The following is a 17,900-nucleotide window of genomic DNA, read 5'->3' as shown; positions in this document are numbered from 1 at the left end:
TGGTGCGAAATTGTACGTCCCTGTGTCCATTAGGACCATTGTACTCCAACGGGCGCATGACTCTCGCATAGCTGGACACTTTGGGTTCGTCAAGACCCTATATCTCGTGAAGAGGCAATTTTGGTGGCCTTCATTGAAAAAGGACATTGAGGCTTATGTGGCTAGTTGTCCCATTTGTGCCGCAGCAAAACGTCCTCCGGGAAAACCCCAGGGATTGCTCCAGGCAGTGGCTCACCCAGAAGCCCAGTGGAAGGAGATTTCATTGTTGAACTTCCAGAGAGTCAAGGGAGTCTGGGTTGTTACTGACTTGTTCTCCAAGCAAGTTCATTTCATTCCTTGTTCCAAAATCCCTTCCGCTAAATCTCTCGCTAAGATGTTCATCTCACATATATATTGCCTGCATGAGGTACCCGACTGCATCATTTCAGATAGGGGTGTTCAGTTCACCTCCCTATTTTGGAAAGAATTCCTAAAACGGATTGGCTCTGCCCAGGAATTAAGTTCCTCCTACCATCCTCAGACTAATGGCGCCTGCAAAAGGACTAATTCTGTGCTAGAACAGTATTTACGTTGTTTCATCAACTACCAGCAAGATGATTGGGTGGAATTATTGCCTCATGCTGAAGTGGCTTACAACAATTCCGTGCACAGTAGCACCGGCTTTACCCCTTTTTGCATGGTATACGGGCAGGAGTTTGTCCCCATTCCAGAGATTCCTTGCGAGAAACCACAAGTGTCTTCACTATCTGAGTGGAATGACCGCCTTCGGGAAGTATGGCCTTTGACACTTCGGGCTCTAGATGCTGCACACCGCGCTCATAAGAAACATGCTGATAAGAAGCGAACTGAGCCCCATGACTATAAAGCTGGTGATCAGGTTTATTTATCCACTAAGTTCCTTCAAATGACTCAAAAGTTGAAGAAGTTGGGCCCCAAATATGTTGGCCCGTTTCCAATCATCAAGATCATCAACCCTGTCTCCGTCCGCCTCCAGTTACCTAAACACCTCAGCCGAGTTTATCTTGTTTTTCATGTTAATCTCCTAAAACCCAAACTTACTTCTTCATTGAGACCCCCTCTTCCGCCTCCACCCGCCCCACTTTTGATAGAGGGTGAGCAACATTTTGAGGTCCGTGAGATTTTGGACTCTTGTAAATGGAGGAACCGTGTTCAGGTCCTTGTGGCTTGGAAGCATTTCCCCCCATCTCACACTGAATGGATTGACAAGTCCCATGTTCGAGCTCCTTGTCTGCTCCACAAGTTCTACTCTACCTACCCTGACAAGCCCTGATTCTTGGATGGACTGCTAATTTTCCTGTTTTTTCCCCCTTCCCACGTCTCTCTTCTATGTCCTGTTGTCTGTCTGTTTGTCTATGTTCTCTCGTTTCTGCAGGTTTGACCGCCCTTTTCTGGAGGAGGGCCGGATGTCAGCCTCTGCCTTGCTGCTGCTTCGGCTGCCATTGAAACGGGGAGGGGGGGCATGGTATTTGGGAGGGGAATCATTATGTGCTGGAGGAATATTCTAGAAGCCTGTCCTGACCATCTCATTGCACATGTGGAGGAAGGGAGTTTCCCGCCAAAGTTAACTGTCCAGCATTCCATCCTGATGAGGTTTTTTGAAGATATCTCCCACCTGACAGTTGGGTGAATTATTATTGGACTATGGACTGGGGTGCCAAGGGGAGAGGATTGAACTATACATGATATTCATTGCTTTCGCGCCTAATTAACCAGACTCAGCTTTGCTTTGCTACTATTCATTTGTAATTAGTAAAAGTACACTTAATTTCAAACAAATGGAGTTGAGTGGTTTCTTTCCTGATTATTAAATGAAGCAACATCTGACAGATGTATTGAGAGATATTGGAAAAAATGGATCCAGAAGTTTATTTCAAGAGTATGCCATTGCAAACAGACTATGTTTTTTTAAAAAGTTATGGAAGAAAAAGTTTTACTGGACAAGACTGAAACTGATTTGAAAGTAAATAACAGGTTATAACTATGATATAGAAAATATTCTACAGTAGATATACAAACCAGGTGATATCTTAAAAATTAAAAGGGATATACAGATAGCAAACCTAAAAAGTGAGCTAGATAACTTTTCTACATTGGATTTTCAATAACCAATTATAGTTTTGAAGAGTTTTGTTAGAGAGGATATGGAAAAAATAAAAATAAGTCAACTTGAACAACATTAAAGATCAAAATTGTAAAGTAAAACAAAGGAATATAAAGCACTTTATTTGATCAAGCTTGAAATAGCTATGTTATCTCTAGTAACTGTTAATGGACTTTTGCTCACCAGGACTGAACAACCAGGTTTTACGATTTCTTTATAGATGAGATGAAATTTTAGAAAAAGAGATCTCCTATTTTACTTTAAGATAAAGTGATAAATTACTAAAATTGTTTATATTTGTAACAAAGGGAGAACTTATTTTTTTCTATATTTTTCTATATTTTCTTTTTCTTTTTTGTTCTTCTGTTCTTTATATATCTTAATTTTTGGCACTTTCTATTTTTATTTTTTAATTGAAACGTGTAATAAAATTATAATTACAATAGCTTGGTTCACTGTTTACAATTCTTTATGTGTTTTATCAAGTTGTTTTTTATAATGAGCTCTATTGGTCAGTGGTTAGAACGCAGTATCGCAGTGGTAGAATGCAGTATTGCAGGCTAATTCACTGTTCACTATCAGGAATTCGATCCTGACTGGCTGAAGGTTGACTCAGCCTTTCATCCTTCCAAAGTCAGTAAAATGAGGACTCAGATTGTTGGGGGCAAAAAACACTATGAAGTGATATATAAGTCTAAATACTATTGCTATACATACTGCTTGGTTTCAGGCTTTTAAAAAATCAGATTCCTTGATAAATTAGCAGTTTTTATATTAGTAAAGTTGGAAATTAATTTTAATTGTTGTATATGAATCATTTTGTGTAATGCTTAAGGTAGTTTTTTTGTATCTTGAAAATATACACATGGATAATATTAGCTTCTTTATTCTAGCAGTGATAGGTTAATTTAACTTTTGGATTTAATTTCCATTAAATTCAATGGGGCTTACTTCTGAATAAGTATGCATGTTCTATCTCCTTTGCATTATGTTTTGACAGTCTCTGAACATAGACTTTTCTGTGCCCTGTATTTTTTCCCAACACTCAATTTGATTCATATCCAAGATAGTGAAGAATCCTAGTCAACTGAGAAGTTTCACACTGTGACATTTTCCTTGCTTCTAAAAAGGATTTTGTGAATTTTGGAATCATGTAAAACGTGTTATTAAATAATATTGAAGAGATGTTTTTTTTAAAAAAATATCTGATAATGCAGTTTTTAAATGGAAAAAATATGAAATTGAATTAGAGATATAACCTTCCTGATTTATTTTACAGGGTATCCACCATGAATGAACCAGCTTGTAGTGGAAATGGGCAAGACTTTGATGTATTTAGTGTAATGGACTGGAAGGACGGAATTGGTACCTTGCCTGGAAGTGATTTGAAGGTACTGTAATTGCAAAGATGTATACAGAAAGATGTACAATGTTTTATTAAAAGGTGTGATTATTTTAATTAAAGAACACAAAAGTATATTACTTTTAATTGTAAAATATTACATAACAGTAAAATAACACTAAAGGGAGCAGTGCATAATATAAAAGAAGCAATAAAATCACCTAGTAAAAACAAGAGCAGCATATTAAACTTAAGTCTTAACTTTAACATCTTAATTTCAAAATGTTAAAAATAATGAGGTTTGCAAAGAAACTCATCTGATAGTTGGAATATCCCCACACAACTACAACTGTCACAACATCTCTACATGACATGATAAAAATGCTGGCAACTGGCATGTATTTAGAAAGGTTGCAGCATCCTGGACTCATTTGATCTCCATTTGCAACTTTCTCAGTCTGCTTCTGACAAGCAAAGTCAAATGTGGGAAGCTAGATTTGTGTCATGACCATGTGAATCACATAACAATTGCCGTGATTTGCTAACTAACTATGGCAAAAGTCATAAAATTGACTGGGACTCATTTAATAACTGTCTTGGTTAGCAATGGAAATTCTGGGGTTGTAAGGACTCCCTGTAAGGATGTCACCTTGTTCAAAACAAATTGAACACCATTTCTTATTCCTTCAAATCATTCATCACAGTTTTTCAATGATTTTCAGCTTATAAAGTTGAATTTGCTTCTTGGAGTTTTATTAAGATGTTGCGTAATATGGAGCATAAAGAAGGCTCTGTGACATTCTCATCCATTGAACAATACAAAAGCTGCACGAACTCCCAATTTCTGACACTTATAGCTGATCTGGAAAGATAGCATGGATTTTTTTTTAAAAAAAAAAAACTTTTATGAATTTTTTATACATATTAGTTAAGGATATTGAAGACTGGTAGAATTAAGGCAAATTGTCCATGAGCAATCTCTTACCCTATTTTTCAGAGTATAAGATGCACCTTTCCCTCTCCCCCCTCCCCCCGAAAAAGTGAGTGAAAATTTAGATGTGTCTTATAGACTGAATATAGGCATTTTTGACCTCCTGAACTCTCCATGTGTCATATTTTTGCCCTTCCCAGCCCCCAGAAATACTCTGCAGGCCAAAAACAGGCCTGCTTTTGGTGCAAATGGGCCGTGCGGAGCACAGCAGAGTGCTTCTCGGAGCCAGGGAGGATGAAAACGTGATACGCGGAGGCCAAACACTATTTTTTTCTTCTTTTCCTCCTGTAAATTTAAGTGTGTATTATAGTTCAGTGCATCTTATAATCTGAAAAATATGAGTATTTTATACAATTTAGCTACTTTAAGTGCTCTGTGTTTAGAAAGCATTATATGAGATTAACTAAGATATTTTCATCAACAGTATCAGTAATCTTCCAATCATATCACAGAAATTTGTGTATTAGTCAGCACTTCAGTGAAGGAGGTTAAAATCTGGAAGATACTGTTTTGAAATTTTTTTATAGCTTCTTTGTGTGTGAATGTTGTCCCTTTCCTCCAGTGATGAAAGATCATTTTGATTTTGTACTGGCTTCAGGTTGTTCTTTCTGCTTCCTCTAATTAGATACAGTAATTGTGCTAGTACTTCTGATACAAAAATGAATATTCCTCTCTGATTTCTCCATTTTCCGCTTTAGTATGTTAAAATAAAATGAAAATTGTACTTTTCTAATATATTCCTATAATAAAATATACATTGGAAGGTGCACATCTATGCATGTATGAACCACCTCATAGAAAGTTTGCTGGCCCAAATATATGAGCATGATTTTGTAAGATTGAATTACAATAATATGCAAGCTTCAACCAAACCATAAAGACATTGTTATATCATGGATTAAGGAACTGTTCTATGAATGAAAACACTGAAAGGTACTCATGGGGAAAATGATGGTAAATGGGACAGGGTTGGAAAATGACATGGTTGTAAAAGACAGTGTCACATGACTGCTGACTTTTGACAGCAATTCTGGCAATTCCAGTTGCAGTTGTTAGGTCAGTGATGGCTAACCTTTTTGTTCTTGCGTGCTGAAAGTGTGTGCACGTGCACAACACTGCATGCTCACACCCACAATACAATGCACACGTCCCCACCCACACGGCTTGTCTGCCTTCGTATGTACATGCAACCCCTAACTGAACTCCCTTCGCACATGCATGTGCGACCCTCTGTGCCCCATTTTGGGCCTAGCAGGCCTTCCTGAAGCTTATTGGGACCAAAAATGGGGTGGGGGCAGCGCAGGGGGAAACCACACATCTCTCGCTCCCCCCAGCTTCCCCTGCATGCGTACGCTATTACAGGTATTATGTCTGCCTTGTATGCAGCTTTATTCCTCTCTAGCATTCATTTCCATTGTTCAATGATGCATTCCCTACCTTTCTAGGATTTACCCCATCTGCTCCTGTGAGGCACTTTCTCTTCCTGTTGGATGTATGTAGTTAAATTCTCGATGGCTTGCATAGTGTTTTAACTGCATTTTGATTAAACAACACACATTGCAGAGATCTGAAAATCAGCAGGAGATGCACACCCATATGTGGTGGAGCTCAGCTGGGGTGACAACTCGTGTGCTGGCAGAGAGGCCTCTGCGTGCCATAGGTTCGCCATCACGGTGTTATGTGAATCCTCCATGGTCATCAGATGTGATGTCACAGGATTGCTATTTGCAGTCTCCTGCCAGATTTCTAATTGATTTTGTTCATTAGAAGCTGGCAATGAAAGTTGCAAATGGTGATCATGTGACCGTGGGATACTTGCAAGCCTTGTAATTGAAAGCCAGTTGCCAAGGTCTTGAATCACAATCACACGGCTGCAACATTGAGTCATGTGGCTGCAACGTTGAGGATTGACCATAAATCTCATTTAGTGCCATAATAATTTCTAATGGTTGATGAACAAATGGTCGTTAACTGAGGGCTAAACCCTAGAAGTCACATCTCTGTATGCTGATATAAAGAATCATCTCCAATTAACACTGCAAAGTGATAAACTTGCCAAATGTATCAGTTGATCGTAAACAGTGATAAATACATTTGTTTCATATTTATTTGGGGATATACACAAAGATATAGTGCTTAAAACAATTCCGGTGAATAGTTCTATGGGGCTGAATGGAGATTTGATTCCAAATTGTCTCCTCAGCTCTAATTCTACTTCTAGACTGCTGTACAACATTTCCATGCTCAGCGTTCAGAATGTTTAATTGAGGGAAATGAAATGTGTCCTATTAAGTTTTCAAGGATCATGCTGTTTTGCCTCTGGTGCTTTCATCTTCTCTCCTTCGTTTCCTTGTTCTCTTCTTTCTAGGCTGAAACTTGAAGTTTAGCGTTAGTCCTTTTGAATTTCTGAATAAATAAAGAGAGGATGTTTCACACCCATGTTTTATTCTTTTTAAATAAGATGTAGGTGTGTGTTTGAGAAGAAAGCTTGGACTCACTTGCTTCTTCCTGTTCAGAAAGGGCACATTTTAAAGACAGTCTTTTAAACCCAGGCTTTCTGTTCTTCGTTGCCTTCGTTGTGCTGAGGAAATGGCTTCTTCCTCCTATCGGTTTGCTTACATTTTGGAAAGTGGCTTTCTAACTAAAATGACTTGGGGTTTCCATTGGAAAAGGGATCAATACAGCTATAATGCCAGAATACTTTGTTATTAATTTATTATTTCTCCAAGTTGTTTAAAAATGTGACCAAGCCTAATGTAGGCCAAATGCACTTTTTTCCCCAAACACCCCTCCCGCACATTCAATGCATAGAAAGTATCTTACTTAAGTATTATATTTTTTTTATTTTTCTACAGCACCTACAGTTTGTCATTGCTTATTCTTCTCTGACTCCAGAATTTGCATTCAACTTCTTCCCACCTAAATATACTTCATACTTTACTCATACTGTACTATTCATGCACAAACCCTCTATTATAGTTGATCAGGTTTCTTTAACTTGGAAGACATGAGAGAAACTCTCCTGCTTTGGAATAACAGTAGTTTGGGGCAATCTTATTAGTAATTATATTAAATAAAAGATGTTGCCCCTTATTTAGTGGTAAAGGTATCATTAATTATGATACTCAAGGAAGTGGATCAATTTTATTTGGATTGCCCCACATTGCTAAATACCAGAGCAGTTTTTAGGGTAGAACTTTGAAAATGAATAGTTTGGAGATGATTTTCTTTTTAGCTTTCTGTCAAAGTTAGAGGCTTTTTTATTTTGAATATTTTATTTATACATTTTTTATAAACATAAAATAATCAATGTCTACATGAACAGTGTGTTGCCTGAGTACAGTTAATTTTGAGAAATAGTAATAATAGTAATAATCTTCATAACATTAATAATAATCACATAATAGTAAGATTTATTTATTTATTTATTTATTTATTTATTTATTTATTTATTTATTTATTTATTTATTTATTTATTTATTTATTTATTTATTTATTTATTTATTTGTCTTGTATGCCGCCCACTCCCAGAGGACTCCGGGCGGCTCACAAAAGACAAGGGAAAGGGGGGAACGAGACAAAGACAACATATTAAAAACAAAACCAACATTCACAAGATTTGCTTATCCGTTTCAATAAACCTTCCTTATATAATTAATCATTCTCTTAAGCTTTTAAAATGCCAACTTCTGTTTCTGTTAGTTAGCTATTGATAAAATGAATCCCATGTTAAAAAAATATTTTGTTTCTTCCTTCTCCTTAATTTTAAGTGTTAATTTATCCATTTCTGCACATTCTAGTATTTTTAATTACACTTTCTTCTGTAGTTGTGAGAGGATCTTAAGGCAATTCTATGAACTTTAAATCTTTAACTTGATCCAGAATTGATGGCTTTTTATAATTTAAAAATGAATTAAGATTTGTATTAAGTGAAAAGGCTTAGAATCACACCAACAACAATCCTAATTGGTGTGGGCAACTTCTTCCTAACCTCAAAAGAAGGCAGATCAAACAGAGATGATTCCAGAAAAAAATATTTATTAGTAGTACATTAAAATACAGGTCCCTTGAATTATCTAAAACAATTCACATTGCACTGTTGTTTTTCTTCTTTTTAGTATAAAAGGGTAGATTATTTATAGAAAGCAATTTCATACATGAGCCATTTTTTCCAAGTGAAGACTGCCTGCAAGAAAATTGGTCTTTCATTCATTATTCAGATTTGTTTCAAACATTGTATGTTACAAAATCTTTCAACATCCAAATGTGTTAGTAAAACATTCAGACAAAATGAAATAAAAATGCTGCAGCAGTCTGGCTTTTAATGCAATAAATAACTTTCATCTCAATCAGAATAGAGCTGGAAGGGACCTTGGAGGTCTTCTAGTCCAACCCGCTGCTGAAGCCTATACCATTTCAGACAAGTGATTGTCCAGTCTCTTAAAAACCTCCAGTGATGAAGCAGCTACAACTTTTGCTGGCAAGCTGTTCTACTGGCTAATTGTTCTCACTGTTAGGAAGTTTCTCCTTAATTCCAGGTTGCTTTTCTTCCTGGTTAGTTTCCAGCCATTGTTCCTTGTTCTGCCTTCAGGGGCTTTGGAAAATAGGTGGACCCCTTCCTCTTTGTGGCAGCCTCTCAAATACCATAATCTTACTATCATGTCACCCTGGTCCTTCTTTTCTTTAGACTAGACAAACCAAATCCTGCAAGCCTTCTTCATATATTTTAGTCTCCAGACCTTTAATAATCTTAGCTGCTCTTCTTTGCACTTTATCCAGAGTCTCAACATATTTTTTGCAATGTGGTGGCCAAAACTGGATGCAGTATTCCAGGTGTGGTCTTATTAGGGTTTTATATAGCGGTACTCTGCTGTGGAGTTTCAAGGTTTGGGACTTTTCCATTTGTCAGGCAAAGCAGTATGTTCAAATCAGAAACACTTCAGCATATTACAATTGCTGTAAACTGTGTAGAGAGCTTGAAAGTTGATACCTTCCAAACTGAAGGGCATATATAAAATGAAGGACCCTGCTTTTCTGAATCACTCTGATGACTAGATACAATCACCTTTGGATTCAAGTGCTCCAATCAAATCGGACAAGCTACAATAATTTAAAATTGCTTCGTGGTAAAGTAGCAGTATGTTAAAACACTTTTTTTTGGGGGGGGGTGTACTTGTGTGCTTTTCAAGTGCCTTGTTTTCGAAGTGACGTTACAAGTATGCTAGTACATTGTTATTGCTAACTAAACAAGTGAATGCATCTATTTTAAAAAGCATTCTGAAAATAGATATAGCTGAGCCTGAGAATACATTCAGAAAGGATGTGTGCCAGAACCTAATGGCCAAATAGAGCTAGCCAGGAATAAATCTATTATCAAATCTGGTTTGCAACTATCTGAAAGTGCCTTAAATTATTCCATTTCCTTTCTTGGAATCTATATTAGTACATTCCATTTACAAGCAGTTCCCATTGTTATTTTGTGATGCAGAGGTGCCAGAGATTTAAGGCCTGGAGGTGCTATTTTGATTATATGTAGAACCTAAGGTAGCAAACAGGAACCAGCTGCAAAAAACATGCCTTAGAATGCTGAGCCCCAGAGGATTCTGCCCCTCAAAGCAAATATCGGTGGATGGATCCTCTTCAGGACCACAGCAGGAGAGAAAATAATTAAATTCTGCCATCTATTTCTGCAGCTGTCCTAATCCACTCTCCCAGCTGCTGCTATTTCCATTTTTAACCACTTGTATGTTAAGTGCAGTTGTCACAGATATGCCTTGCTTTGAGAGTGCAATACTTTGAAGGAAAAGCACAAATTGAAATTTATGTGGTTGAATACAGGTAGTCCTCCGCTTACGAACACAGGATCAGAACCTCAGTCACAAAGTGATTTTACGGCTTGGTGAGGTGTTTTTTTTTTTGCCATGCTTGTTAAGTAAATCAGCATCGGTCATTAAGCGAATTTGGCTTTCCCTCCTTGACTTTGCTTGCCGGAAGCTTCTTGGGAAGGTCGCAAATGGTGATCATCTTACCTTGGGATGCTACAATCTTTGTAAATATAGGCAGGTTGCCAAGTTCCCTGATTTTAATCAAGTGACTGCAAGGAACCTGTGGTAATTGTAAGTGTGAGGGACCAGTCGTAAGTCACTTTTTTCAGTGCTGTTGTAATTTCAAATGGTCATTAAATGAGTTGTCATATGTCGAGGACGAGGTGTAGTGGAGCAAAGTGGCTGGTTTTTTTTCTTGACCTATCAAAGTAATTTTTTCACATGGACAGAAGCAACTTTCTTCAAGGCAAAGGCACCAATTTAAGGATGACTAGCCTCGTACCAATGCTTTATATTTCACAAAGCAAGACTTCTCTCAATGAAACACTGAAATGGAGTGCCTATGCTTTCTATATCCCTACAAACACACATTTATTTTCATTTGGACCTCTCTTAAGATCATAAACTCAATGCAAGTAGAATTTTATCAGGAAAGCAATAAAATTTGGCACAATAGCAAAGAAACATTGCATCAAGAATGTTTATATAATCTAGCATTGGCTGAAATGGCACTAATACCAAACCAATTTTTATATCTAGGATGTTGATATTATGTGTAACATGAGTGAATAGTACATAAAAGTTTTTTAGACTAAACTCTTATGTATACTGTTCATTCTTGAACGTCATAAAAGTGTTAGTGTGTATGTACAGAGCAGAAAATAGAGCCCCCTAGCTCTAAGGCAGGGGTGTCAAACTCAATTTCATTGAGGGCTGTATCAGGGTTGTATTTGACCACAGCGGGCCAGGGTAGGTGTGGCCAATTCGATGTCACTCATGTTGGGGGCACCTATGGGCACCTCTTGAGCTCCGTTTTCAGCTGTGAAGGCCTCCTGCAACCATCTGCCAGCAAAAACGGATCTTGGGAGGCCGGCAGGGAGCCCTCCCGAGCTCCGTTTTCATTGACACAGGCACCGCAGGCCAGTCCTTCACTATTTCTAGGGCAGCCCTGCAGGCCAGATCATTCAGCCCCTCCAAGCTGAATCTGACCTCCAGGCCTTGAGTTTGACACACCTGCTCCAAGGTGTTTACAATCAAACATTTTCTAGAGGGTAAACAAAAAGGAAAGGAAAAGGTAACAGAGACAGGAGTTTACTATGCAGTTGTCTTTGAAAAAATGCTGGTATACTATCTTGAAAAATTGATTTTTTTGTTGTTGTTGAAAAATGAAACTGCATAAAGCCAATCAGTCCTATTCAGAAAGTTCATTTTCCAAGGTATTTTCAATGGAATTATATGTGACCACTAGATGGTACTGGCATTCTACTGTTATTTTTTTCCCATTAGCCTTACTTAATTTTACTAGCATTTAATTATGTAGCTTTGTTTATTTTATGTTCACACTTTCTGTATTTTTCCCCAACATTTTCCTCTTTGATATGCATGCTTTCCTGAGAATTCTGGTCCTCCTTCAGTATAAAATTGGAACAAATGTTTAAAGAATAAATAGAAAACTCAGATTTTTTTCCAGAGGAAGGGAGGGAGTGGTCACCTGTGGGTATTCTCAAAGCCTGATTGGTCCAAAGTCTGAGAGCAAAGACTTAAATACTGGTGCCTTCCAATCCTGGCCCAGTTTCTCTCAGTCTTTCTTGGTCCAAGTACTGTTGAGAAAATTCCATAGGTAGGCTTTATTGTATTGCGATCTGGTTTTCTATTTGACTTAATTGGGCACTTTAAAAGTTTTACTAAATTCTAAATTGTGCAGCTGCGGCCCCAAGGGACAGTTCTCTGCCTCGGGCGGTTGGGGAGGGCCCTGTGGGGCATTTTAGCCTCCCCCCCCCCCCCGCGGGCCCGGAGCTACAACCCTATCCCCGGGATTGCGGAGGTGCCAGCTCCCATTTTCAGCTGCTAAAGGAGCAGCTTTCCCGGTAAGGAGCGGCAGCGGCAGCAGCTTCGGCGTCATGTGGAGCGCACAAGACACCCACGGAGCAGCCGATCGCTCCAGGTGGCTGCCACTCTGCCAAAATTTCGCTTGCTATTGAGGGGGATGAGCGAGGGTGAGAAGAGTGTGCCTGAGTGCCGCGTGGCTCTCCCCGACTGTGTTTTGTGCACGCTGGCCCCTGGAAGTCCGGCTGAGCCGCTTGTGATTGTTGGTGGCCTCTCGAGGGCGCACAGAGCTCCGGCAGCCACCACATGCTTGGGACCTCTTTTCGGCCTGCAGCGACGGTGAGGCCTGAAAAGGGGAGTTTGCTGTAGTTCCTCCACAGACTTTGGGCCCTGGTCCCAGCGGGTCCTACGGAGGCCCGTGTTCCTGCTTCCCTTGTCGGGCATGTGAGTAGCTATGGACGAGCAAGTGGAGATCCCCCAGGGCCAGGTGGTGGGGCTGATCAGGGGTGAGGAGGCTCTGGAGCAGGAGGTAGGGCAGAGGGTCCCCCCCCCCTGGGATCCTCCACCAGGGAGGAGGCCAGGCGGCATAGGGCGATTGAGAAGACGTTTGCCAGGACAGAGAGGCAGGCCAAGTCAGCCAGGCCCTCATCCTGAGACAGGTCCAGGTCCCCCCTCGGGCCTATTTCTAGCCGGTCTTCCCCTAGGGGGTTTAGCTCTTCTTCTTCCTTGAGCTCCCCTGGCAGGCCTCAGGCCTTTTCCAGGAGGAGGGGTTCCCCCTCCCCTTCAGGTGATCCTTTGGAGGGTAAGTCTAGGGGCCCCTGTATCTCTCGAAGGTTGGTGCCTCAGGGGCCTAGTTCTGCTTATGGGGATGTAGAGGATTTGGATAACCTCCCTGAAGGTATTAAAAGGCTTATTTCTGCAGCCATTTCACGGGGCATTGGCCAGGGGGACAAGGGCTCCCTTTCTTCCAGGCATGGGGGGCTAGGCAGGGCCCAGTATCAGGCTTCCTCTCCTTCCATGGTTAGCGAGGCTTCGTTTTTGGGGGTGGAGAACCTCCAGGACATGGGCTTCTTGGATGATGAGACTGCGGGTCTTCCAGATGAGCCCTCTTCTAAGGGCCTCTTTGTTCCAGCCATGTTCAAAATCCTCTTGGACAAGGCAAGGCAAGGCAGACCACCAAGGTAGGAACGGGGGATTCTTTGGTGCCCCCCCCCGGGATCCTGACATGGCCATGTTTTCTGCCACGGCCACAAACAAGGAGGAGATTCCGGCTCCTCCCCTGTTTCTGGAGGTCTTGACCAACCAATGGGCTCGCCCCTCCAATTTCTCGGCTCCTGGGAGTAATGACCGCCGGCACTATAATGTGGAGCAAACCTTTGCTCAAACCATTCAGCTGCCGGCCATTGACAACCCGCCCTTGTTTCCTCCTCTCCGGTGGTATCAGGCGATGTGGCGGATAAGTTGAAGCCGGAGGATAAGTGCACGGAGCTTACCCTGTGGAAGAATTTTAATGCCATGGCATGGGCTATCAAGTCCACGGCTTCGGCCTCCTACTTTAACTGTGCCACTGTCATGTGGCTTAAGAAGCTCCAGGAGCACATCCCCATCCAGGACGAGCAGCTCCACCAGGATCTCTTCAAGATCATGGCGGCCTGCCAGTTCTCCGCCGATGCAACCCTGGACATGGTCAAGTTTGCGTCCAGTGCCTTAGCCACTTCTGTCACTTCTCACAGGCTCCTTTGGCTGTGTCACTGGCAGATGGATAACAAGACTAAGTGGGACTTGGCGGCCGCTCCTTTCAAGGGGCCCAATCTTTTCAGGGAGGCCCTCGTCCCCATTCTAGTAGAAGATAAGGACAAGAAGAAGGTTCTTCCTTCTAACACTAAGAAGCCCGAGACTAAGTCTCACCCTTACCGTAGGCATAGGTATAGGACTGCAGATTATGACTATAATCAGCGTTTTTCTTCTTTCCGCTCTGATAGGCAGTTCCCCAGGTCGTCCTTTCAGGACAGGAATCGTTTCCAGAACCAGTCCAGGTGGCCCTTTCGTGGAGGAGGAGGCCGTCCCTACCGCAGGGGGAAGTGACTCGAACCCAAGTCATCCCATTGCCGGCTGCCTTTCCCTCTATGCGGATCAATGGGACGAGATCACATCGAACGCTTGGGTCCGAGCCACGGTTCCTCACGGTCTCAGGTTAGAATTTCTCTCCACCCCTCCGAACCTCTTCAGGTCATTCCCTCCGTCTCGGAGCCTGGAGGCTCGCTGCCTGATGGATCAGGCGATCGCCCACCTTCTTGATATTTGGGCGGTGGAGACAGTTCCTCTAGAGGAATGGGGCCTGGACCACTACTCCAATCTGTTCGTGGTTCCCAAGAGCATGGGGGGCTGGAGGGTGATTCTAGACCTCAAGCTCTCTCAAATCTATCCTTCAAGGCATATGGAAAGGGGACTTCCTGGCCTCCGTGGACCTCACGGAGGCCTATTTTCACATACCTATTCAGCCTGCTCACCGCAGGTTCCTGAGGTTCTCGCATGCGACCCGCCATTACCAGTACAGGGCTCTTCCTTTCGGGCTGGCCTTGGCTCCCCGGACTTTCACAAAGGTTCTGGCGGCCCTGGCAGCTCATCTGCGTTCCATCCCAGTGCAGCTCCCAATGTTATTTGGACGATGTCTTGGTTCAGGCGGGGTCTCTTCCTCAGGCCGTCTCGGATCTTCGGCTCACCATTCGGAGCCTTCAGAGCCTGGGCTTTTCGGTGAACTTCGCCAAGAGCCATCTTTCCCCCTCCAAACGTATTCTCCACCTGGGGATGGTCATAGACTCCGTGTCGGGGGTGGTGTGGCTGTCCCAGGAACGTCAGAGCAGCCTTCATCAACTGGCGGAAAGTGTTCATGGAAGGCAGTTAGCTTCGGTCCTCTCTCTCTGTCACAGTTATTGGGCAAGATGGTCTCTTGCATCGGGATTGTCCCATGGGGCCAAGCTTCACCTTCGGCCTCTCCAGTGGGAACTCATCCCCTTTCAGAGGGGGAAACTGAGCAATTCTCTTCGGACTCTCCGTCTCCCGGCGGGGGTCCAGGTCTCTCTAGTGTGGTGGCTTTCCCCAGCCATTATACGCCCCTCAGACAGGGTTCACAATTTGGGAGTCCTCCTGGATCCACAGCTGACTTTAGAACATCATCTGTCGGCTGTGACCAGGGGGATATTTGCCCAGGTTCGCCTGGTGCACCAATTGCGACCCTACCTGGATCGGGAGGCCCTTCAGATAGTCACTCACGCCCTTGTGACCTCAAGACTGGATTACTGTAACGCGCTCTACATGGGGCTCCCCTTGAAGAGCGTTTGAAGACTTCAGCTAGTCCAGAACGCAGCCGCGCGAGCGATTGTGGGTGTACCCAGGTACACCCAAGTTACACCTATCCTCCGCAAGCTGCACTGGCTACCCATTAGTCTCCGGACCCACTTCAAGGTGCTGGTCGTTACTTATAAAGCCCTACATGGCATTGGACCTGGGTACCTGAGAGACCGCTTCCTGCTGATTACCTCCCATAGACCGATCAGATCTCACAGGTTAGGTCTTTTCCGGATTCCATCTGCCAGCCAATGTCGGCTGGCGAGGATCTCCCCGTGGAGATCCGGACCCTTACTACCCTCCTGGCCTTCCGCAAAGCCACTAAGTCCTGGCTGCTCCAGAAGGCCGGGGGGCTTTGAAATACCCAGCCCCACGGTAACTGTGAATGTTGTGTATTTTAAAGTGTTGTTTTGTCTATTTATTCCCTTCCCTTGTTTATTGTAAGCCGCCTGGAGTCCTTCGGGAGTGGGCAGCATACATACAAGACCAATAAACAAAACCAATAAATATCAAACACCATTCAGCGGGGCTGCTGCTTCTGGGAGCCGGACAGGGTGACCGTCACCACGGACACGAGTCTGTTTGGGTGGGGGGCCCTGGTAGATTCTCGGATGGCTCAGGGCAGGTGGATGGCCTCAGATCTCCGCCACAACATAAATTGGCTGGAGCTGAAGGCGGCCGCCTGGCTCTGCGTCATTTTCAGTCCTCGGTGGAGGGGTGTCACGTGCTCCTCCTGACGGACAATGTGGCCGCCAAGGCCCACATCAATCGTCAAGGGGGGACCCACTCGCGGGCCCTCTGGCTGGAGGCTCTGTGGCTGGGCTCCTGGGCGGAGAGGCACCTGTTGTCTTTGATGTCATAACATATCTCTGGGCTCTCCAATGTCCAGGCAAATTGGCTGAGTTGGGTGACTCTGGACAATGGCGAGTGGCAGCTCCACCTGTCGCTGTTTCGGGGGATTTGTCAGAGGTTCGGGACTCCTCTGGTGGATCTGTTCGCCTCGCCCATCAACTCCCAACTTCCTCGGTTTTTCACCTGTTTCCAGTTCAGGTCGGCGGAGGGCCCGGACGCCCTCAGGAGCCTGTGACCCTCGGGCCTTCTTTATGCATTTCCTCCCATTCCCCTCATCCCAGGGACCGTCAGGAAGGTGGTGACAGAGAGGGCCCTGGTCATTGTGGTGCCCCCTTATTGGCCCAGGAGGCCCTGGTTCGCAGACTGGTCCAGCTGTCGGTGGCCTCTCCGTGGAGGATTCCGTGGGGGGAGGTGGTCTTGCTGCAGGGGGCTCTGATTCACCCAGAGCCCCAGTGGCTCCATCTGACCGCCTGGCTCTTGAATGGCAGCTTCTAAGGGGGGGCTAATCTGTCCTCCAGGGTCATTCGTACCATCGAGGTGTCTCAGCGTCCATCGACATAGTGCATTTACAATTCCACCTGGGCGGCCTTCGTCCGGTGGTGCTCTCTTCTGGGCATTTCTCCCGATAGGGCCATTATTCCTAACGTCTTGGACTTCCTCCAGAAGGGCCTTGACAGCGGGCTTTCGCAGAATACGTTGCGGCGCCAGGTGGCAGCTTTGTCGTCGATCTTGGGGGGGGGGTGTCTTCTTCCCTCTCCCATGTCCCCCTGATCAAGCGTTTTCTGAAGGGGGCGGCTAATCTCAGGCCTTTCCCCATCCACAGGTTCCCCACATGGGATCTTCCCCTGGTGCTCAGGGCTTTGACAAGGGCCCCATTCAAACTACTCCGGTCTGTTCATCTACGGTTCTTGTCACTGAAGGTGGCTTTCCTGGTGGTGGTTACCTCTGCCCGACGTATTTCAGAACTGGGCGCCCTGTCTTCCAGGGATGACCTTTGCCATTTTCACCAGGACAGGGTGATGCTTCGCCTTGATCCTACCTTCATCCCAAAGGTGAATACTCCCTTTCATAGGGCTCAGGAGATCGTCCTGCCCGACTTTTGCCCGGGCCCGTCCAATGATAGGGAGAGGCTCTGGCATCGGTTGGACGTCCGCCGCGCTCTGCGGATCTACCTCCAGCGGACAGAGGGGGTCCGTAGGTCGGAGGCCTTGTTTGTTTCGTTCCAGCTGGGAACGTTGGGTTCTAGGGTGTCCTCGGCCACCATCGGCCGTTGGCTGCGTCAGGCCATTGTGGAGGCTTACGGAGCTTCTGGACGGCCGGCCCTGTCGGGCATCACGGCCCATTCTACTAGAAGTGCCGCAACCACAGCGGCGT

General features: G+C 43.9%; 1 protein-coding gene across 3 annotated transcripts in view; it reads left to right on the top strand.

Moving 5' to 3' along the window:
• The window catches only part of L3MBTL3 (L3MBTL histone methyl-lysine binding protein 3), a 102,104-nt gene that overhangs the window by 17,202 nt on the left and 67,002 nt on the right, over positions 1-17,900 (top strand). For all 3 annotated transcript variants that reach the window (XM_087718501.1, XM_087718499.1, XM_087718500.1), the window contains exon 2: positions 3,402-3,513. In XM_087718501.1, the coding sequence (XP_087574627.1) occupies positions 3,412-3,513 (102 nt within the window). In that variant the 5' untranslated portion in view covers positions 3,402-3,411. The remainder of the gene's footprint in view (positions 1-3,401; positions 3,514-17,900) is intronic.

Source organism: Thamnophis sirtalis, unplaced genomic scaffold (genome assembly GCF_051295495.1).
Source record: "Thamnophis sirtalis isolate CommonGarterSnake01/CBP01778 unplaced genomic scaffold, rThaSir2_p1.2 scaffold_6, whole genome shotgun sequence".
In the NCBI taxonomy this organism is placed as follows: domain Eukaryota; kingdom Metazoa; phylum Chordata; class Lepidosauria; order Squamata; family Natricidae; genus Thamnophis; species Thamnophis sirtalis.
Note: the sequence above shows the minus strand (reverse complement) of the source record. Positions and strands in the feature narration are given on the sequence as shown.